This window comes from Centruroides sculpturatus, unplaced genomic scaffold, assembly GCF_000671375.1.
Source record: "Centruroides sculpturatus isolate CEXI.00-Female unplaced genomic scaffold, Cexi_2.0 scaffold962, whole genome shotgun sequence".
In the NCBI taxonomy this organism is placed as follows: domain Eukaryota; kingdom Metazoa; phylum Arthropoda; class Arachnida; order Scorpiones; family Buthidae; genus Centruroides; species Centruroides sculpturatus.
In genome coordinates, this window is record NW_019385202.1 from 217,677 (window position 1) to 241,947 (window position 24,271).

At 27.1% G+C, this 24,271-nt stretch overlaps 1 protein-coding gene across 1 annotated transcript in view; it reads left to right on the forward strand.

Moving 5' to 3' along the window:
- LOC111636082 (sister chromatid cohesion protein PDS5 homolog B-like) overlaps positions 1 to 24,271 on the forward strand; it is a 133,018-nt gene that overhangs the window by 68,600 nt on the left and 40,147 nt on the right. Inside the window, exons 13-17 of the mRNA XM_023381252.1 lie at positions 1,605 to 1,712; positions 6,033 to 6,065; positions 10,882 to 10,979; positions 16,979 to 17,118; positions 19,539 to 19,754. Coding sequence (XP_023237020.1) covers positions 1,605 to 1,712; positions 6,033 to 6,065; positions 10,882 to 10,979; positions 16,979 to 17,118; positions 19,539 to 19,754 — 595 coding nt within the window. The remainder of the gene's footprint in view (positions 1 to 1,604; positions 1,713 to 6,032; positions 6,066 to 10,881; positions 10,980 to 16,978; positions 17,119 to 19,538; positions 19,755 to 24,271) is intronic.

Consider the following 24,271-nt stretch of genomic DNA (forward strand, 5'->3'; position numbering starts at 1 on the left):
AAAGTATTTAAGGAAATCAGAACAGTTAATTAAAATTATTTTGGACATTTTTGATCATTTAGGAAATCATTTTTACTTATTTTCAAAAATTCTACTAAATTTAGATAAGAACATTTTTATTTATTCTTAAATTTATCGAAATAGTTCAATAAATGCAAATTTAAAAAAATGAACACAAGTAAAAAATGCTACAGTTCTTTTAAAACTATTTGAATATAATGTAAACTTGAGAATGACCATTGAAAACAGTCAAAAACATTTGTTAATTATTAAATTATTTTTGTTTATTGGATTTTTTGTTTATCTAATGTGTTTATTTTTACATAAGTAAAATTTAAAATGTATAGCTGCATATATAAACTAAATTGTATATTATTATAATATGTTAATTCATACAGTAAAGTGATAAAAAAAAATTATTCCACATTATGTTTGTTTCGTGATAACAACATGCCTGAAAACTAAGAATTCTCAAGAAATTTTATATTTGTATGAAAAATTCTTTTATTTTTCATGCAAATATAAGAAAATATAAAACTTTTAAGAAAACTTTTAAGAAAATTATTGAATTACAGTAGAGCGTCGATTTTCAGAATCAATTGGGGACTGGGGTTGTCTGGATAACTGATATTTCAGATAACTGATTTACATACGAAAAAATAGTTTAACGTATCCAATGTCGAAATTTTTCTCCATTGCGTGTCACTTTGCGTTGAATTTTCGTCGATGTTAAGCCTAACAAAGACTATTGTATCATTAAAAGTTATTTTTTTATTTTGTACAAACAAAATAAATATATTGAAAAATATAAAAATAATAAAAAATTATACTTCAGATGTTAATTTAGTATCAAAAACGTAACATATTTGAGTAGCCCAAGACATAGCCAAACATCGAAGCGCCACAGCACTGGCGAAAATTTAAATTTGCCGACTGGAATTCTTTTGGATGATTGCTTTCGGAAAATCAACGCTCTACTGTATAAAAATTTTATTTTATTCCTTTTTTCAACTAAATTTAATAGCTTATACTATATATTTCTAATTTAATATATTGTAGTACTTTATACTTAATTGGTTTTAATATTCTCATTATTTGCTGTCTCAATTTAAAGAATGATGTCTATTTTTACTTAAATTACCAGAAGAAACTAAATTAGTATGGGTATGAAATGTCCCAAGCACATGCATTATTTTAGTGTTTCTTAAATTTTATTTTTCAGCAATTCATCTAGAGTAAAATTCAGTTATTTCTATTATACATATATTTATTTTAAAACAATGTTTTTGTTTTAAAATTTTTTATTCCATGATTTAATGTGTTTTGTTTTTCTAAGAACTGAAGGGCCCTCACTAACACATTTGTAGATTCTCATCTGTGGTCTGTGGACTACAGGTTGAGAAACACTGCATTATCCAAATTATCTCAGGTACCCAATAACAAAAAACAGTATCTAGGTATGAAAATTTCTACAGTGTTTGTACTAATTGTTGCCCATTGTTTAATAAAAATATTTTTAATGAGTTTCGTGTAATGTTTTACATATATAATATAGATAAATTTGAATTAAAGTAGTTACATATTTTTCTTTTGATAAAATTTAGGTTATTGGTTGAACGAATACTATATACATGTTTAGTACCTTATCAGAGTAAAGATAGAATGAAAAAACTGTACCAGTTATTTGCTACAGTTGATGATAATGCTGTAAAGTAAGTGGTATTTTTTTTTTATAAATTATTTTTAAAATTCATTGAATAATGATAATTTGAAGAATATAAAGTCATATGTTTTAATGTTACAGTGCATTCAAAAAGTTTGAGAACTTTGTTGCTACAGATGAATAATTGGTGCTATCTCTGTGTCACTGCTAAAACTAATTAGTATGAATTGTCCCTCTAACTTTTCATTCAAATTTCACTGAATGGGACTCATTCTGTAATAAGCAGTGACAGTTTGAATTTATGTGTTTTCTTTCATTGTCAATTTTCTAGATGGAATAAAGAGCCGCAATCAAATTTTTTATTAAACAAGGTAAAAGTGCTACAAAAACATTTTTGATGATGCAAATTGCATATGGAAAAGATTGTTTAGGTTGTAGCAAAGTGTTCGAGTAGTATTCTAATTTAAAAACAGTCATGGCCAGAAAACTGAAAGAGAAAATGATGATTATAACATTTTTAAATTTAAGGGGCTTATCCACTGTGAATTTATGCCTCCTGGCCAGACTGAATGGACCTTTCCACTCAGGAGTACTTGATCACCACCTTTTGAAAGGAATTTGCGGTTAGATCAGAAATGTTCAAATTTGGAGAATGGTTTTTTCTCTGTGACAATGTTCTGGCACGTTTGTTGATCCTGTTTCACAATTTTTCACTAGAAAATCTGTTATGATTATCAATTTTCCACCTTACTTGCTGGATATTGCTCTGGGCAACTTTTATTGTTTTCCAAATTGAAAATAACACTGAAACTGTTTTAAAGATGTAGACACCATTCAAGTTGAATGTGATGGCTGTCTTAAATTTGATTTCACAGGAGTACTGTTTTGTGTGCCTTCCAGCAGTTGTACAAGCATTCTCAAATGTATTGATACATTGAGAGAGAAGGGATGTATGTTAAATAACAAAAAATAAAATTTCATTTTTTTTTTAAATTGTTTTTTTAAGTGTTAGACCTGGAGCTTTTTGAACACACTATGTATGAAACCGTGAAATTTAATGTAAAATATATTTTCATTATTTTTTCACTAACATTTAACTTGTTTATTTACAAATACTGCATATTAAAAATTTTTTACATACACTTCACTAACGGATAATATTTTTTATTGTAGTTTAATGTAATTAATTTAACATTTTTTACTATATTTGCTATATACAATTCATTATTTTATGAAATGATAAAATATCATGTATTATTGGCTATTTATTAAAAGTATACGAATGTTATGGCTATTAATGGTTTCCTTTCATTTAACTACAGTATATTCCTAAAAGAAAGATTATTTTGAATCAATTTAACAGAATAAAAATTCCTTATTTGAATATTTTATAACAGCTTAATATATTTAATTTACATTGTTTATGATAATATAATTAAACTCAATTATAACATCATAAAATGAATTGAATAATTTGTCATCATACATGAGAATAATGATATCATAACAGTGAAAAAAATATTTAAAGACGAAATACAGTGGAACCTCAGTATACGACCTTAATCCATTTCTGATGTTTGGACTTATACCGAATAGGACATATACCGAACCAACCTTTCCCATAAGATGTAATGTAAAAATGATTAATCCATTCTCGTGTAAAAAAAAAATGGCTGGCTTTAAACACCTTGCTTTCCTGGTTGGTTCCTGCTTGATTTTTCATGAGATCAGCATGTATCCTTTTAGCTTTCTCGCAAATAATCTCTTCCGATACACTGTCGCCAGCGCACTGTTTTTCAGTTATACAAAGCAAAAGCAATTTCTCAACACGATCTAATGTCTTCGATCTCTGTTTAGAAATTGATTTAACCTCTTTCGCAATGTTAGCAGATTTAATAATGTCTTTATTTTTCACGATTGTCCATATCGTAGTTCTCAGAATATGGAATGCAACAGTTAAATCTCGAACACACATGCCACCTTCATATTTCTCAACAATCTCTTTTTTCAGTTTCATTGTGATTCTAGTCATTTTTTTATTTTTCTGTTGCCTTTTTGCAATTCATGATTAATAAAAATAATAAAATGTTACTTACAAATTAAAATCAGAAGAAATTTAACAAAGTTATAAACTGTGGCACTGCGAACGTCTAGTCTGGTCTAGTACATCGATAGTGCTACTTGTTCATAGATGGCACGTATAATTGAATTAAGTCATATACCGAGCAAAATTTGTTTTGTCGAAACAGGACGTATTCCAAATTTGACATATTCTAAAGCAGATGTATACCAAGGTACTACTGTACTGTACATGCTTTTTGGCATATTACTTAATCTTTGATGATCTTTGGAATTTATTGTAAATCTAAAATAAAACAGAATAATTTTTGATATTTTTTAATTATAATTGTAAATTTCCAAGTGTTAAGAAAATTCTACTTTTAATACCTATGTGAATAGCTTGTAGATATTTATGATATTCATTCAATAGCCAATAATAATGCATCTCAATATGTAACTGGTTCAAACACCATAGTTTTCTAGGAATTATCACATCCACAGACTCCTTGATTACTAGTCAATCGACAACTTTATTTTACCCAGATGCATTTTGGAAATTACAATGTTTCCCTTCTCAGTGGATTTTCTTCCATACAAGCTAAACAACTTTTGAACAGAAACTATTTTTTGATACACTTCGCAATTTTTTAATATTCCAACCATTTTGACTACTAACATATTAAAATAATTTTTACCTGTGTTCATTAACAATACTTTGTAATGCACAGTCCTTTTCATTATTGCTTTCATTCATTGTCTTGAAGACACAGTGTATGGATGTGATATTTCTAGAAAATTAAGGTGTTTCAACTGGTTACATATTGAGATTAAAGAAATGGAATAGAAGCATTATTATTGATTTAAACAATCAATAATAATGTAGTTTGAGATTTTTATCCTTTATCAGCTGTTAAATGCTGATTTTTTAAAATGCTTTTTATGTCCACAGTTTTCAGACTTATGAAGTTTGTCATCATACATTATTGTTAGAAATATATTTTTTTTTATTAAAAACAAATTAGAAAGAAAAAGAGAAACTTTCAAAACTACTTGGTTCTTGGCAATTACATTTCAAGCAAATTATTGGCAATGGTTATAAATGAAATAGATACTTATGTCTTGTTATTCAAGGCAGAAGACATAAATTTCTTTGATTGCTATTCATTCAGCAGATTTAAAGTTTATCAGTATTTGGACTTTAAGATGTGTATTATTCATTATAAATTATTTAATTGTATTAATAAAATTACTATGATATTATAGTCAGTTTGATTTCAGAAATACAGTGGAACCTCGGTATACGTCTGCTTCAGAATACGTCCTGTTTGGACGAAACAAATTTTGCTTGGTATACGACTTAATTCAATTATAAGCGCCATCTATGAACAAGTAGCACTATCGGTGTACTAGACCTGACTAGACGTTCACGGTGCAACGGTTTATAACTTTGTTAAATTTCTTTTGATTTTAATTTGTAAGTAACATTTTATTATTTTTATTAATCATGAATTGCAAAAAGGCAACAGAAAAATAAAAAAAATGACTAGAATCACAATGAAACTGAAAAAAGAGATTGTTGAGAAATATGAAGGTGGCATGTGTGTTCGAGATTTAACTGTTGCATTCCATATTCTGAGAACTACGATATGGACAATCGTGAAAAATAAAGACATTATTAAATCTGCTAACATTGCGAAAGAGGTTAAATCAATTTCTAAACAGAGATCGAAGACATTAGATCGTGTTGAGAAATTGCTTTTGCTTTGTATAACTGAAAAACAGTGCGCTGGCGACAGTGTATCGGAAGAGATTATTTGCGAGAAAGCTAAAAGGATACATGCTGATCTCATGAAAAATCAAGCAGGAACCAACCAGGAAAGCAAGGTGTTTAAAGCCAGCCATTTTTTTTTTACACGAGAATGGATTAATCATTTTTACATTACATCTTATGGGAAAGGTTGGTTCGGTATATGTCCTATTCGGTATAAGTCCAAACATCAGAAATGGATTAAGGTCGTATACCAAGGTTCCACTGTATAATTTTACATGTTATATAACTTTTGAAATACATTGATGACTTGATATGAAAAAAGCTATGAAATGTGTGATATTAAAATCTCAGATAGCAAAGAATCAAATTAATTATTAGAGATATAAATATTTCCTGGATATAGTTTATACTGAATATTTACTGGTAAATTATTATTTTTAAAGTATTAAATTTTTTATTTAAAAATAATTGGTAAAATATTAATTCTCTCTTATAGTATATTTTTCTTCATTGAGCATGTTTATTTATTATTTGTAGGGCTTTTAACGAATTGCTCAAATGTCAAAATATGTAAGTATATATTAAATATTATTATATAAAATTATATATTAAGATATTAGTTTTTAAATTCAATTCACATTTTTTATTAAATCTCTGCAGAAATAAAATACAATTATATCTAAACTTACTGATGAGCCTGTTAGGTTTAAAACATTTGGAACTGTTCATGTTATTTCTATATGTAATATTTAAAAAAAGAAAAAAGAATACAAATTAAAAGTATTATTGTAATAATAATTCCATATTATAAAGAATTTATGGTTGTACAGGGGTCATTCTGGAAAATTTAAAAATATCATCAATCATTCACCAGTTTTTAATTTTTTTGCCACTTCAAGTTATTTATTACCACCAGTTTTACTTACTAATTAATGCAGGTGCTTGTAGTCTTATTAGTTTAGCATCTGTAAAGCAAAAGTAACATGTTAAACTGTTACTTACAAGGAGAGGATCAGACAGTTGGATCAGTGATTCAAACAAAACCTGGTGAGCATGTAGTCTTAAACACAGACAACTTTTTATCCAAATAATATTAATAGAACCCACTTGTCAAGCATTTCCCAAAAACAGGCCTCTGAAAATTTAGTGTTTAGCTTATAAGTCTATGAAAGTTTAATGTCACCAAGTGGATAAGACACTAGGCACTGGAGCTAGATGATTTAGATTCAAATTTTAGTTTAAATTTTAGTTGGTTAGTTAGTTACTCGGAAATTTTAGTTTAGTTAATTTTTTCTTATGTGTAACATAATTATTTTATGACATCATTAGCATTATTATTCCTCATGTTTAAAAAGAGGAATAAATAAAGAAAGCGTTATTCCTCACACTTTATTTATTCCTGTCATAAAAACAAATTAAAAATTTGATGTTATTTCCTGTTTAGCAAAAACAAGTCTGTAGATTAACTCTTTTTATGTTGTTAAATAAAATTTTATTTCTTTTTATTTATTTTAAGTCATGGTGGTATTGTGATATTTGAAGTGTACAAACATAATCACATGAGGAAATTGTCCATAATATTAACAATAAAAAATAAAATAAAATGCTGTGACTATGCTACCCTGTTTTCATATCACTTGTCTTTTTCATCCATGTGCAATAACACCTGAAACTTATTCACTTGTGAGGACATAGTATATAAAATATATGAAAATAAATGTGAAGAAATAAAAGTTTTATTTAACAATGTAAAAGAGTTAAATCTACAGAAACTTGTTTTTGCTAAACAGGAAATGATGTCACAATTTTCAATTTCTTGTTTTATAATCATTAAACATGAGGAATTATAATAGTAATAATAATGCTAATGTTGCATTAAAATAATAATGTTACATGTAAATAAACTAAACTAAAATTCTGAATGTTTGAACCTACATGTCTAGCTTCAGTGCCTAGCATCTTATCCACTATGCTTTAGCTGCAAGAGATGTGAGATGTAAGACTTGTAAGACTAAATTTTCAGAGGCCCATTTTTGGGAAACGCTTGAGAAGTGGGTCCTGTTATTTGGACAAGAAGCTGTTCGTGTTTAAGACTGTGCTCACCAAGTTTAGTTTGAACCAGAGATCCAAATGTCTGCCTTCTCCTTGTTAGCAATAGGAATCATTTTTTAATAATTTTTTTAATGAATAATTCTGAATAACACATTTTATCACAATGTTTAAACAGTATTTTACAGGTTCTGTCATGTCAAAATTTTTGTTTTAGTCAACTGAAAAATAGTCACTTCAAAAAATTCCCCAAATTTTCTGTTGGTTGATAAAAAAAATCCCTAATGTGGAAATGGGTAGCATTGTACAAAACTGCCTTCAGTTCTCAACATTATTTCCTACTTTTCTGCCTGAACATAATGCATGATGTTACGAAATTGCTAGGTGTGTGATTCACTGGACTCCCATCACAGGAGAGCTAAATATTTTACTGTTCTTCCTGAAGTGTGATTTGTGATTCAGTTTCATGCTGAATGTCAAAACAAGTGGATTAGGATTTTTATTGTCACTTGCTATCACCAGTATTATCTTTTTATCATCACTTTAATAAAAATATTGCCAAGTGGTGATTTGGATGCTATACAGTATGACCCCTGTTTGTTTATTTAAAAAAATCTTGTAAAATCAATTCAGTGACTAATATTATGTTAGTTTTGTAGTTTATTTTCTCTTAAAAGTGTTTTGTTAACTATTAAACTAATTTTTCAGTTTATTTTATTTTATTTATTCAATTAATTACAAGATAAAATTGTGTTTTCCATTATGAAAGAAATAAGATTTATAATACTTATTGCATAATGTAAAAATTACATTAAAATTGTAATTTATTTCTTAATTCATATTTGTAGTATAAAATTTTTTAATTTGTAAGTATATTTTATAATTTAAATATAAAGTAAAAATTTATATAAAATGTGGCTATTAAATAACAGGATTGATGCAATTACAATAGTGTTCTCTCATTAATGCAAAGTATTTTGCACTGATTTTTGTTTATGCCAGGAATGCATTGCTTATTTAAAATGAGGGGAGCCTGTGCTATATTTCCTTGATTCTAAGATACACTTTTTTTTATTTTCTTTTACTTGTTCAAAATGGAGATGTGACATCTTTCCCACATAAGACGAACCATAACTATGTACTCATTTTCAGCAATTGGAAAGCTTCAGTTCAATTGTTCAGTTTTATATGAAACTTAAGATTGACGCATTGCTTATTTTGAACCCAACCTAATTCTAGAAACTTGACAACATGTCCATTTTTAAAATGCTTGTGTACACTGAAGATGTGAACTGATATTTGTCAGAATTTGAGTTTAGGCTTCAAAGTTAGAGAATCCTCCTCATTCATTTGGCAAGGAACCATTTATGGCATTGTAAATCAATTCAATTATTTAATAGCCAACCATAAGTTGTATATTTATTATTCCATACTAGGTGCCAATCAATTTGGATCTCATTATTTGATAAATAATTTTGTTTAATGAATGTGTTTTTCATTTTATTATATTGATCTTTTAGTTTATTGTAATTATAACAATGTAATTAGGACATATGATATCCTTATTTAAAAAATGACATTTTGTATTAAAAAAAAATCATCAAAACAAATTTTGATTAATATTTTCATTTATATGTTTAAAAATGTGATACATGTGACAAATGCACAAAACAAAACAAAATCTTAAATGTAAAATAAATGAAATAATTCTTTTGTTTATTATCTGTTTTTGGATTGAACAGAAAGTTTTTGCATCTTTTGAGAAAAAGTCCAGATTATTTTTTCAAAATGAAATATACTCATTTAGTCGACAATGTAATTTCCAACATTTGCAATTATCTTCCAGCTGTCCAGAAGTTTATTACAGTAGAGCCTCGATTATCCGACCCAATTGGGGACTGGGGTTGGTCGGATAACCGAAAAGTATGAAAAAATCCATTATTAGTGTAGTATATTATTATATCCCATGTAATTAGTATATTAGTATAGCGCTATTAACCTACTTTGCGTTGAATTTTCATCGATGTTAAGCCTAACAAAAAATTTTAAAAATAATAATCGTCACTATTGTATCGTTAAAAATTAGAAAATTAAGCCTCGTTTAAATACTGGCTCCCTTTCATGGTCAAATGAGTGTTGCCAGCTAAAACACGTAAAAATAATATTAAAATAGCCGAGACATAGCCAAATATTGTAGCGCCACATCACTAGCGGACATTTGACATTTGCCGACTAAGACGGTCGGTTAACCGAGGTGGCGGTTAATCGGGGGTCGGATAATCGAGGCTTTACTGTAATCCAATTGGCTTAAAAATTTTTTGATCCAAAAAAAAAAAAATGATTGTACATTATATTTCAGTTGTTTGAAACTTTTAAATTATTTATTGAAATGATTGAGAAATGAAAATCAAAGAACATTTAACCTATCCAATGTTGAAATTCTTCTCTGTTGTCTGTGACATCATGTTGAATTTTCATTGATGTTAAGCCTAATGAAGTTTTTTTTTTTAAATAATAATTGGGTTTACTGTGTCATTAAAAATTACTTTTTTATGTTGCACAAACAAAATAAATATATTGAAAAATATGAGAACAAAAAAATTACATTTCAAAAGTTTGTTTTAATATAAAAATTATGACGCATAGCGACATCTAGTATCAAAACATTCCAATGCAGACATGAAAATATTCAGGGTCGCCCACACAGGTCAATGAGGTCAACATGGAAATTTTTGGGAACAATACAGGACAGGTTAAATTAGATAAATAGAGTGCATCATTTAAAACTTCCTAATTCAACTTTTTCATTTTCTATTGTGTTATCAAACTGATATGAGGGTATACATTATTTTATTAAAAGAATTCCTTTCTAGTTGACCAGATTTGGGTATTTCTGTTTTAGACATTGAAATTTGAGCTTTTAGAGACTAATAAAACCATATAACAAATTATATATTATGTATTCCATCGTATACAAAGCAGTAATTTTTGGAGTTGACTGTCAACATTCGAACAACATTGTTATAAAACATTATTTTTATTGTTTATATGACAGTACTATTATTTGAAATTCATAAAGTACACTATGTATCTTATTTGTTGACATTTGTTCTTGATTTTTTTTCTGAACAAAATATTTAATGATACTATGCTGAAATTTTCTTCTAATATTTATTTTATCACATGTGTTAAACATCATGATAGCTTTAACTAAATCACAGTTCTGATTTATGTGATAACATTTGCTAAAAATGCAAAAACTTCCCATTCAGCCCAATATAACATAAATTTCTTATCATTTTATATGGAAATTAATTAGAAAAGTTTTTTTATTTAGTGTACGTAACCAACTTTGCAATATTATAGAAACACTTAGACAACCTAAAAGTGATGAGAGAGAAAAAAATTTGTGTGGAAAAATTGTCATAATTTCAAGTAAGTTATTTACCATCATTATTTTTGATATCATGTTTAAATATTGCAAGATTCTCTTGCAGTAGAATTTTATCATTAAAATCTTAAGTATTTAAAGTAAAAAGAAAAAATTAAATTTTGACATTAGAGAGTTTGTAAATGTTAACTGTATAAATTAAATGAATACATTTTTTTTTTAATTACAAAAATTTGTATTTATTTGTTCAATAAATTTTTTTCTGATATCACTTAGTAATAGATGCAGTGAAATGATTATTTTCAGAATGACAATTATCATTTAATTTTGTATAGAATAACATTGGAAATTTTTTACTTCTGAAAATGATAATGAAATAAGATTTTGTCTGTGATTTTATTATTGTTTGCAAAGCTTAGTCACTGGAGTTTTAACCATGCATGATTATTGTTTGTTGAAATTTATTTTGATTGATAAAAGATTTCAAAATAAAAATTTATTCATCGTATAAGGCTTTTGCCTGTTACAAGGACGTAATTTATTTATACAGCATATTCATCCGCCATCATTTGATTTTTTTTCATATAGATAATTAACATTAGTTATCTAATATGTAGTACATACATTTATTAATTTACTCTACGTTTTTATTCACAAGTTGCTTCGTACAGTTATATAACTTAAAGATAGTATTGATGTTTGCTTTGTCAAGGAACTTATACATTTCCGTTTCATTGGAGCAGTTAAGTAATCGACCAATATCAGAATTTTGAATGTTCTCATTTCCGTTGCAATTTTCACAAAGAATATGAAAGTTTGATGTCTTACTGCAACTTGGGCATTTGGTCTGAGAGTAGTCTAGAAATTTATCATTTATAATTATCCAGTTTTTGTTTAGTCTTAACTGTATAAAAAAATTTTTTACATTAAATGCAAGATTTGTCAGGATATAACTATTATTTGATGGGTAATTTAAAATTATTTTATACCAACTTGTATTATTTTGTTTCTGTATGTCATTGATATCTTGGACAATAGAGATTTCCATTACNTTAACTGTATAAAAAAATTTTTTACATTAAATGCAAGATTTGTCAGGATATAACTATTATTTGATGGGTAATTTAAAATTATTTTATACCAACTTGTATTATTTTGTTTCTGTATGTCATTGATATCTTGGACAATAGAGATTTCCATTACTCTTTGTATTAATAAATTATTTTGCTGTTCACTGATGTATGATTGATCCATAAATAGTGTCATTGAAAATCTGTATGTGTTAAATATCTTCGATAGTTGTACCATCCAATTTCGTTTTAAATCTGTGATCTTTGATTTTTGATATAATACATTCAGTAATTTTGTTGTTAAATCTTCAGCATTTATAATTTTTTGTAGAAATTTTATATACCTTTTTATTAATATGGTGTTTAATTTATATCTACTTAGTTCCATTCTTAGAGCACTGCCAGGAATATTGTATTCTAATTGGAAAATTCTACGAATAAAAGTATTTTGTATTTTTTCAAAATCATTGAATTTACCTGTAGACCAGATTGGAGATGCGTAACACATTGAGTTAATGATAATTGAATTAAAGAGTTGAAAATGAATTCCCAAATTCTTAATTTTAGCTTTACAGAATAACACTATCAGATTATTTATTAAATTTTTTGCCTTTGATTTCCTTTTGCGAAATCCATTAATTGTTGCCCAGAAAACTCTGGTATCTCTTGATTCTGTTAATTTCTTGTTAATATTTGAAAAATACTTCTTCTTTTTTGTTTTAATTAAATTTATATATGTTTTTTTATTTTGTATTTCATTAAGAATTCTTTTTTATTAGTTTTTCTAAAGACTTTTAAAGTCTTTTGTTTTTTAATATTTTTAATATAACATGAATTGTCGTACCATTCACACTTATATGTTTGCTTGTAGGGACTTAAACATTTCCCAAATCTGTATTCTTCTAGTTTTGTTGTAAGTCTCAGGTAATTTGTTATTGGCTTATTATCTTCCTCTAAGATTAACATTTCATCAATTATATTTTGGAACTCTTTTAACAATTTCCGTTTATTGTAAGAAGGTTTATAGTCAATGCTTAATGTATGGAGTTGTTTTTTTATCATTTTTTCTCTTCTTATACCTTTGTAGTATTTCAACACTAGTTGAATCGGAAAGTGATCCGATAAGTTGTCCTCCAGAACTGACAGAGACTTACAGTAATCCAACATAAATTCAGAACAAATAACATAGTCTATCGTCGATTTTCTTTTTGGGGAGACAAAAGTAAATTCCGCCGGAATATCTCCCTTTAATGTACCGTTCAAAATTATTAATTGATTATCTTGTACAAAGTCTAGGAGTGTTTTACCATCAGTGTTTAGCAGTTTATCCTTGGATGTTCTTCTGTTACTAATATTATCAAAATTCTGAGCAAATTCAGTATCAGTATTCTCGCCAATGCGAGCATTAAAATCTCCTCCAATTAGCCATAGCTGGACTAAAAAGGACCATCTTTCTATAAAATTTTGAACTTCACGTAAAACAATTCTCTTCTCAATTGACGGTGGGAGGTACAGTACATTACTATTAGCCCCAAATAAGAGTAATTCCATCTTATTTTAATATTACTATCCACATTGATTATTGCAGCAATAAAGTACTCTGAAATATATTGATAAAGTATGTCCCCCAAACTCTTCTTAATCAGCATCAAGATTCCTCGTAAAGGACAATCGAATTTACTATTACGTTTAGCGTCACTAGTTATAATACTATGTTTTTGTGTGAGAATATTTTTTTCTGCAGCACTGAAATTTAACATCCATGTTTCTGTGATTCCAATTATGTCGTTTCAATCTAAGAACTCTCTCACCGAATTTTTATGTAACTTTCCTCTCAAACCTTGGACATTCCAAAAACTTGCTAACAGCTCATATCTATTGTTATCTGACAGTCTCATTTCATTATCTTTGATTATTCCGTTTACAACTACTAAGTTAACTTCACCATTATTATTGAGTTTCTTTTCAACTGTTACATCCAAGATCTTCGCCCTTGAAGGTACAACTTTTATTTCATTGTCATCATTTCCTTTACCTGGAAAAACCTCTACAGATTCAGCTAACCAAATAAATAAATGATAATATGTACATATGCATGTCTTTTTATGAATAAATTTGAAGTTTGTTTCATAATTTTTATAATTTTACAACGATCCTATATTCCTGGTGAAAGCTCCTCGCTTAGTGACCAATTCGCTTAACGATGTAGTTGTAGGAACGGAACTCGGGCGTAAAGTGAGGAGTACCTGTATTATAATTAACTTTTTGTATAATTGTTTCATTTCAGTATTATCAATTTGCAATAAGATTAGAATATAATTACAGTAGAGTGTCGATTTTCCGAATCAATTGGGGACTGGGGTTGTCCGGATAACTGATTTACATACGAAAAAATAGTTTAACATATCCGATGTCAAAATTTTTCTCCGTTGCGTGTCGCTTTGCGTTGAATTTTCGTCGATGTTAAGCCTAACAAAGACTATTGTATCGTTAAAAATTATTTTTTTATTTTGTACAAACAAAATAAATATATTGAAAAATATAAAAATAATAAAAAATTATACTTCAGATGTTAATTTAGTATCAAAAACGTAAAATATTTGAGTAGCCCAAGACATAGCCAAAGTTTGAAGCGCTACAGCACTGACGAAAATTTAAATTTGCCGACTGGAATTCTTTCGGATGATTGACTTTCGGAAAATCGACGCTCTACTGTAGTTGCTTTTTGTATAAATTTTATTGAACCACTGTTTTTTTCTTAATATTAGACAAAGTCCTCCATGCAGTCTTTCAGGTCCTATTGGTTTTTGTGTGTCAGAAGATATAATTGTATATTCCATTCTATTTTTTATAATTTCATTAACTGGTGTGACTAGTCAGGTTTCAGTTATACCCAAGATATCATTATATAATACTGATATCTTGGGTATAACCAGGGCTGTGGAGTCGCGTAAAAATCTACCAACTCCAACTTTTCCTTACCAATCCGACTCCGGCTAAAACACTAAAACTCCATGACTCCAACTCCGATTAGTTTTTTTCTTCTTTTGCGAGAATCTTTATTTAAATCAGCTGACATCTTGCCAATTTCCCCAGTGTCTTGTTATATTTCAATTTATTAAAGGCTGCAAGAATTCTATTTCTTAATTGATTTGATTTTAATACTGTGCACTTAATTTGAATATTTGAATTAGGTATTGAGTAGATATTTTCTATATCTTCTGATTTGCTGCAAACTATTTTTAAAGTATCAGAAAAAAATTTATATGTTTCATGTCATGGATGACAGAGCTAATTAAATTAGTTTTCTTTTTCTTTTTTATTGGTAAATCTTTGATGCTTTTGTCTATACTTGCTATTAAATCCATAGTAATCTTATCAATAGGTATATTAAAATCTGTTCCTAACATTAGGAACTGTTTTATGTACTTAGGGTTTTGTATGTTAGTTTTATTAACAATTAAATTGTTTATCCATATATTCTTCACTTTAGGAATTGGATACTTAAATAGCTTATGTAACTTAAGGTCTTTTTTATATTTGTATCCATTGCAATTCCTTTGTATGGGTTTTCTTTGTAATTATATCAATGTAATAATTTCCTTAGTTGGTATTTTAAATTATTCCATTTTTTGATTTTACTCCTAATTACAAATTTTATTATTTTTCTTTCTATTTTCCAAATCATATGTTTGGGAATTATATTTTGTATTGTTCTTTTTAACTTTAAAGTATTTGATGCATGTTCTTCTCTTAAAAAACATCTGAAGTAGTTTATATCATGTTCTAACATTTTTACTTTCTTTGTAAGGGTTACTAACCTGTTTTTCTTATCCATTGTATTTCCAATAATATGTTGAATTTACTAATTGTAGCTGTATTATTTGTTCAGTGAATGGTCTCTTTAATCTGAAATAATTTCTTCAGTAGACTATCTTACAGCAAGTCATGTTAAGAAACTCCTTTATTGTACTTTCACATATGCATTTCGGGCTAGTTTTATTTTTCTAGTCCCTCTTCAGTGCTATAGGAAGTACACATTATAGACATTGAGTTGACAAATATAATAATATGAGTAGAAATGTCAAGTAACACAAGGAAACACTTTTTACAATACCTCTAAGAACTTCATCCACTTTTTCTCCCAAGCTAAATTGTTACACTCATATGGTACTTTTATTTACAATATTAAAATATTTTTGTAGGTGTAAAAAAAGTTTTTATATTGCTTATTTGTTATTGAGTTTTATGATTATATTATTATTTATAGCGACATTGTTTCATTGTATTGTATTTTACGCCCACAAAGATATTTTAATATTGTAAATAGAAGTATCATATGAGTGTAACAATTTAGCTCGGGAGAAAAAGTGGATGAAGTTCTTAGAGGTATTGTAAAATGTGTTTCCTTGTGTTACTTGACATTTCTACTCATATTATTATATTTGTCAACTCAATGTCTATAATGTGTACTTCCTGTAGCACTGAAGAGGGATTAGAAAAATAAAACTAGCCTGAAATGCATATGTGAAAATACAATAAAGAAATTTCTTAACCTGACTTGCTGTAAGATAGTCTACTGAAGGAATTATTTTGGATTAAAGAGACAACCATTCACTGAACGAATAATACATCTACAATTAGTAAATTCAACACATTATAAATAAATTTTAAATTTAATGTCTATTAATAAAATCAGTAGTTACACTAATTGTAGACTTCTTTAATTACCCTGCTCAGTGTTATCAGTTGGTTATCACCATCATTAGTAGAGATGAGTTCTCATAGTGATTACATTAAGAAAATGTGTGTGTGTGTGTAAATTCAAATGAAATTTTTAATTATAATTTATCCAATTGCAGTTGGACTTTAATTTATTGTTTTTAGCTGGCTCTTTGGTTCTTTTATTACTAATTTAAGGTATTTTAAATTGTAAAATAATAACTGATAAAATAAACTTTATTTTGTTTTAGAAAATCTATCAGAACCAATTAAGTCTCAAGAATATATAAGAAAATTTTGCACTCTTGTTGAAAGCAATCAACAGTTACATACTCATGTTAATGTAATATTAAAAGGAAGTGCTGCCTGCTCTGAAGTGGAACACAGTGTAGTAAGTTTTATTCCTTCTGTACTATAATTATATACAAAAAAATTATAAGTATATTTAATAACATAGGAAAACTATATAATTTTGATATTTGTGTATACTGTTTTAATTGTGAGTTTGTTATAATAAGAAAAGTTTTCATTAATATGGATGTTAGTTGTCTCATGTATGTAGATTATTAACTTTAAAATCTTGATGTTTTTGAATCTCACACCTCTAGATTTATTTAAAAGACTAACATTTTTAACTTTGTAATTAGTTTTAAGAATCATAAACAGAATTCTAAATATTACATTCAAGACCATATAACATTTAAAAATAAATACATCAAATATTTGAAATTAAAAAGTAATTAATATAAGAAATATTTTATTATATATTATATTTGTTATATTAGTATTTTAGTTTAACTATATGCAAAAAGCATATAGTTAAACTAAAATATAATAATAATCGAAAATTTATAAAAATTATCTAAATATTTATTATTCCAAATTGATATTACAAAATATATTGTATCTATTTTTTCTCTTACTACAATAGCAAGGAAAGTGGATACATGATCATAATCTCACATGCTTACAGTTTATTATATAACATTTGATGTTCTCATGTAGCAAAATTTAAGTTTAAGGTAGAAAAGTATATTAATTTTATTTTTGATTTGTTTGTATTCCTAATTATAGAAAGGTGACATGGTTAATATTTGTTATATAAAGTGAAATTTTTTAATTTTCAGATTCATAATGACTTAGTCCACAAAAGCACATTATGCAAACAAAATAGGAAGGAAATAGCTGATCTTTGCAAACATTAATAAAAATAAAAATTGTTTTTTGGTCAGCATTGTGTTGAAACACATTAAACAGTTTAGGACTACTTTTTATTGATGTTATAATTGATAGTTTTTCATTTTAAAATATAATATAGACATAAATAATAATAAAACTATTCTTGGCTTAGTTTTTATATACCTTTTTCATTGTATTAAAAAGATTTAATACAAGGTTTGTCTGAAAAGTTTTTGAACTTAATGTTGACAGTGTGAAGAGACGGGGGATTGTTCATTGATGTTGGATCATGAAAAATCCAGCATTCTATCTTCATGAGGATGGAATTTGCAATCATGACACCATTTATGCAGAAGCGAAAAATGCACACAAACATCTATACTCTGCAAGCATTAGTTCTAAATTATTCCGCTGTGGCAAACAGTGCCAATAATCGGAAGCTTGATTTGTGGTAGTTTTTGGTCATATTTGCAAATTATGATTGCTTTATTCATAATTACAATTAGTTAATAATGAACATAAGTTATTGTTCTTTAAACAAAAGAAAACATTCTCAAACTAAATTATGACATTAAATGAAACAAAACCCATAAACATAAAATAACATTTGGACTTGACTCCTTACAAATAATGTATATCATCATGGCCAACTAATTTTATTTCAGTCACTGTTTAGTCACTTTTTTTTTTTGCTTGGAGGGACTATTCTCACTTATTTTGAAATCATTTTCTGTTCCTCAATTTAACAGACTAATTGGGGGAAGGAGTATCTGCTATTGCCAAAAGTTTATTAAATTGAATGTGTTTTAAAAGCACTTATTAATAACAGATTTAAATTGTGGAAGATGTGTTAAAATGTTATTATAGTGTATAAGTGTGAATAAAATACAGTCGACCCCCTATAACATTGTTGATAATTCTGTTTTATATGAATTTCACATTGTACGAGTCACTTAGATTTTACAAATACTTGAGACATTCACAGCCAGGCACACATATTTGTAAAATCTAAGTGACTCGTACAACATGGAATTCATATAAAATGGAATTATCAACAGTGTTATAGGGGAGTCGACTGTAATAACATAATGTACATTGAGTAATTTAGAGTCAACTCATTCATCCAACCTTTTATCATGCTCTAATTTTTTTTTTTGTCAATAAAAAAGATTTAAAATTAAATTTAGAGTTTACTATATATATATATATAGTAAACTCTAAATTTAATTTTAAATCTTTTTTATTGACAAAAAAAAAATTAGAGCATGATAAAAGGTTGGATGAATGAGTTGACTCTAAATTACTCAATGTACATTATGTTATTACAGTCGACTCCCCTATAACACTGTTGATAATTCCATTTTANTATATATATATATATATGTAGTAAACTCTAAATTTAACAGACTTATATATAGTAAACTCTAAATGTAACAGACTTCAGATTTAATGGACAAATATATATATTTTATTTCTGTTTAATAATTATTTTATTTTGTTTTTATTATACTAAGCTTTATTTAATCTTAGAATAGTAATTAAATTTATACAACAATTCTTCTGTACATTTATAAAAAGTTTCATAATTTTTTTTATATTTTAAGTAATTAAAACTTTAAACATTTTTTGTAGAAAGAGATTTTAAAAGCAGTTGGCCCTCCAGTACAAATGAATAGTTTTTATATGACAATAAAACAACTTCTAGAACGTGTGGCTCCTGTTATGATTGATCATAGTGGAATAAAACAGTTAATTTTTTATGTAAAGAATTCACTTCTCAACAATGGAGAAATTGATAAAGAACTTGGACTTTACAATTCTGCACATAGAGGCCTTCAACTCTTACATGTAAGTAAAAATTATTTTAAATTTTTATTCTCAATATAAAATTTTATTAAATAATTAAAATAATTATATTGTGAATAAAGTTAATTACAGTCGACCCCCCCTATAAGATAGAGATACGTTCCATTCTCTAGGAATCCGCTTTCTTATGAATCCTTCCAATCACAACCCGACACGTATCAAGTTTACAGACTATGGCTGTTTGAAAGATTTTCTTCCATAAAATTAATCGATTCTAGACTAATCCGACTCAACATTTCCAAAACACGTATATATTTTTTGGGAATAATCCGTATAAACTACGCTATAAATAAAAAATTGTAGGATTACTTACCGAGTGTCACCATTCGATATCGCCATTGCTCAACATTGTTTTCGTCGCGGAACAGCTCACCAAACCGCGGCCGATTTCTAATAACTTATTTTTCTGCTAATAGCTCCTTGAACTTCGGAGACATCATTAATATAAATAATTTTAATCGCCGTTGAATAAGAAATGTTTCTTTCACAAGAAATGTATAAAATTACAGTACTGTATTAGACTTACGGTACCTAATTTACATACTGACAGACAATAGTTAGCGTAAAAATCTCTGTAGCGTGGCGCCACGCTAGACGGCGGAAATTATATATTTAATTATAACAAAGTTACAATAAGTTAATATATAATTATATATACAGTACCTAATTTATATATAATTAATATATAATTATATGTACAGTACCTAATTTATATATAATTTATATAATACTGTCCAGACGATAGAAATCTCTCCGTAGCGTGGCGCTACGGACGGCGGGAAAGTAGTTCGGCTTCCCGATGACGTTTGAGGTGTTTATAGGGAACTTTTACTATTTTTTACAGATACCGGTAGCAATTTTTTCTTAGTTTTATAGGAATCGTAACTATAGGGACCGTAATTATAGGGGGGTCGACTGTATTACTTACAGAAAATAAATAAAAGGCTATGATCATTTCAACTCTCTAAAGTTTTTGTCTAATTATAATTATTTTTAAGTTAAATAATATTTCATATTATTATTTTATAATATATTAGTCAGTTAAATTTATTTATTTTAATATTTAAAGAAAAATAGCATTAGATGTATAAATTTTCAAGTGGGAGTAAAATTAATATTGAAAGTAAGATTTATTAAAGTGATATCGTAATTAGAACTTTTTCTGCCAGAATTCAATGAATCATTATTTTAAATTATCATTTAAATCATAAACTTAAGCAATATATAAAAATTAAAACTTTATAAATTTAACAAAATTTCAAGTTGAGATATTTTTAATTAGATTATCGTGGATTGTTCTTGAAATCTCATAATTTTCAGGAACAAATTTTATATTCTGACACCTATTTTAAAAAATGAAAATAGAACACCTTATAGCATTAATAATGATAATTTATTATTATTATAAATACTAGTGCCTTGTAGCACGAAATGGCCTTCGTCTTTAAAATAAAAATAAAATCATAACAGAAAACAAACATAAAAATACAATAAAATTAATTATATAAATAAAACAAATTATTATTAACGATTACACAAATTTTTCTTACACAGGTTTTCAAATTTATTATACTTTAAATATAGGTGATTATCAGATTTATTTAAAGTGACACAATAATTTAAACCATGTGAAATTTAAATAAAATACATTTACTGCTAATTCAGTTTTCACTTACCAAGATCTGCCTTCTAAATATTATATTATCTCCATATAATTTTTAAAAATAAAATGAAGTTTTTCTATAATACAGATTTTCATATTATATATAGAGTAAATAAAACTGCCACATTTTCAAATGTCAGGCACTGTTTTTGTTTCGTTTTATTTATAAATTAAGAAAATATATATATACCTAATTCTGCTTTTACACAAACTTTTTTAAACAATTTTGATTTTAACATAATTTAAAAATAATAATAATTTGTAAAGTATGATTCTAATTAGGAATTAGAGTTTCAATATGATCTGAAATTGTTAATGTCATCTTATAGAAAATTGTATAAAAGCCTAGCCACAATATGAACCCAGCCATTAATAACTGAATTTGTTCATAAAACCACTGTAACATCAGCACCCCAGGACATTATTGCTAATGTTATTCAGGAGTTCACAGAAATAACTTCACTTGTGGATAAAGAACACTATAACCAAAGCAGTTTTAGTGATAGCAGTGATATTGAAATCCTGCACAAACATACGTGTTTTATTGTCAGAAAGTGACAGCAAATAAAATCTTATTTATAATTCACATTACATATTCTGTCCAATTTTTATGTTCACTAACTCTTTATTTCCTCCCCCAAAAAAAGAAATTTGTTTTTTATGATTCATTTTTCATATATACAATGTATATTTTTATATGTAATTTTTGGGAACCAATCTATCGTGTAAAAGCAGAATCAGGTGTATACATAGGAGTTTTAATAATTTAAATATTTCTAAATATCATTTACAGATTATTTTATTTAGCCAGTGTATGATTTGGAAATATTTATTTTTGTCTGTAAAGAAGAAATTCAAAAAGCTGTTATTCAGTAAAATTGTATTTATTATTTCATTCCAAAGTGAAACTATTAACAGTCAGAATTGATTTGATGTTAAGAATCAAATTAATGTCTGTATTTATTTTATTACACAATAGCGTTTATCTTAATATGATCACACAAATGAAACACTAAACGAGCAATTATTTATTAAAAATATTGTCACAATGCCAGGCTACAATTTTTGTGGTGTCTTGCCCCTGTGCATCATACTTTTCCTGTTAGCAATAAAGTTGTGCCCAATCATCTACCTAACTCCTTTCAGGGGAAAATTTTTGAATTGAAATAACAAGACTTCCAGTTTGCATTGGAAATTCGTATATCAGGGCCTCTTGCCCCTAAGCTTTCCTTACCTAGTCTCGACTTTCATTTATCTAACTCCATTCTCAAGATTAAGGAAAGACAGACAGTCAACAACAGTGGGGATTTTTTAAATTGCAGCTCAATAAATTGAGGTTTTGGTTAATAGAATGTTCAACATATCTACAACACTCTTTTCATTTTTTCCCCTTAAATTTGATTTATTATCAATTTCACTATTTCATAAAATTTGAAAATTTTATGAAATAGTGAAATTGGTGCATTGTAAATAAAAAATTACTTTGAAAAGTAATAATATGTATTGGGTTGTTTGGAAAGTAAGTTCATTTTTTTTTCCGTGGAAAAAACAATAATTTTATAATAAATAAATATTTTATTGAATCATATATTGACCATTTTGGTCAAATACGTGTTGTTTTTGGTAGTAGCATCGTTTCTGGTAGTAGCATGATTTCACATTCATAAAAGTTTTGATCGTTGCTTACAAAAAACTGATCCAAGTGATTTTTGACATTGTCATTTCAATTAAATGTCTTACAGTTAAAAAAAAAAATTGTATAGACTGGAACAAGTAATAATCTGAGTGTGTTTGATCTGGTGAATATGATTGATGTGATAGCACGTACCATTTAAGTTATAACAGTTTCTGACGAGATACCAAACTTGTGTGAAATTTGACATTATTGTGGTAAAACACTGCACCTGTTTTGTTGATCAATTCTGGTTGCCTTTTCTGTTTGATGATATTACTCAATTTTTTTACTCGATGGCAGTACACTTTCGAATCAGTTGTTAAATAGTCTGGTAAAAGCTCCAAAAAAAATTACCTTAAAATCCCACCAAAGAGAGCATCTCTCTTTAAGAACATGGGGAACCCATATATCAAGCTTTGAAATGAAATCAATTTGTTTGTTTCAAGTAATCATAAACAGTTCAATTTGACAAATTTAATCTCTTAGTGATTTCACGTATTGGTATTCGGCAGTTTGCTTCAATCAGTACCTTTATTTTGTTTTTATTGACTTCAACTGGCCACCCAGAACATGGTTCATCTTCAATATTGAAATTGCCAGAACGAAATTTTGTAAACCAGTTTTGGCACTGTTGTTCTGTCAATACATCATCTCCATGCACATCACACAATTTTTTTCTCACTTGAACAGCATTCTTACCTTTTCAGTAATAAAAGAGCAAAATATGCTGAAAATGCTGCTTCTGATCTTTCATATTTTATGGGACACAAAAAATAAACAATTGCACAAAATCAAACAAAATTTTTTACAGATAAGCCTTAAATTGCTAGCTGTCAAAATATATAATGATAATAAGGTATAGAATGAAAATGACTGGAAAAATACGACTAATTTCTCTAGTGGTAAAAAACGAACTTACTTTCCGAACAACCTAATATATTAAAAATATATATTTAACAATAAATTTGATTATAAAAAGTCTCTCTCTAATTTTTGATTTATCCATATACATCAGAATTATTTTTTACATTATGTATGTAATGTACCATATAAAATAATTATTACACATTGAAAACATGGTTACCAAATTTTTGTAAGCTTTTGACATGACTTTGAAAGATTTAGCTGCATGAAATTGATCTGCATTTCATTGCATAAAAT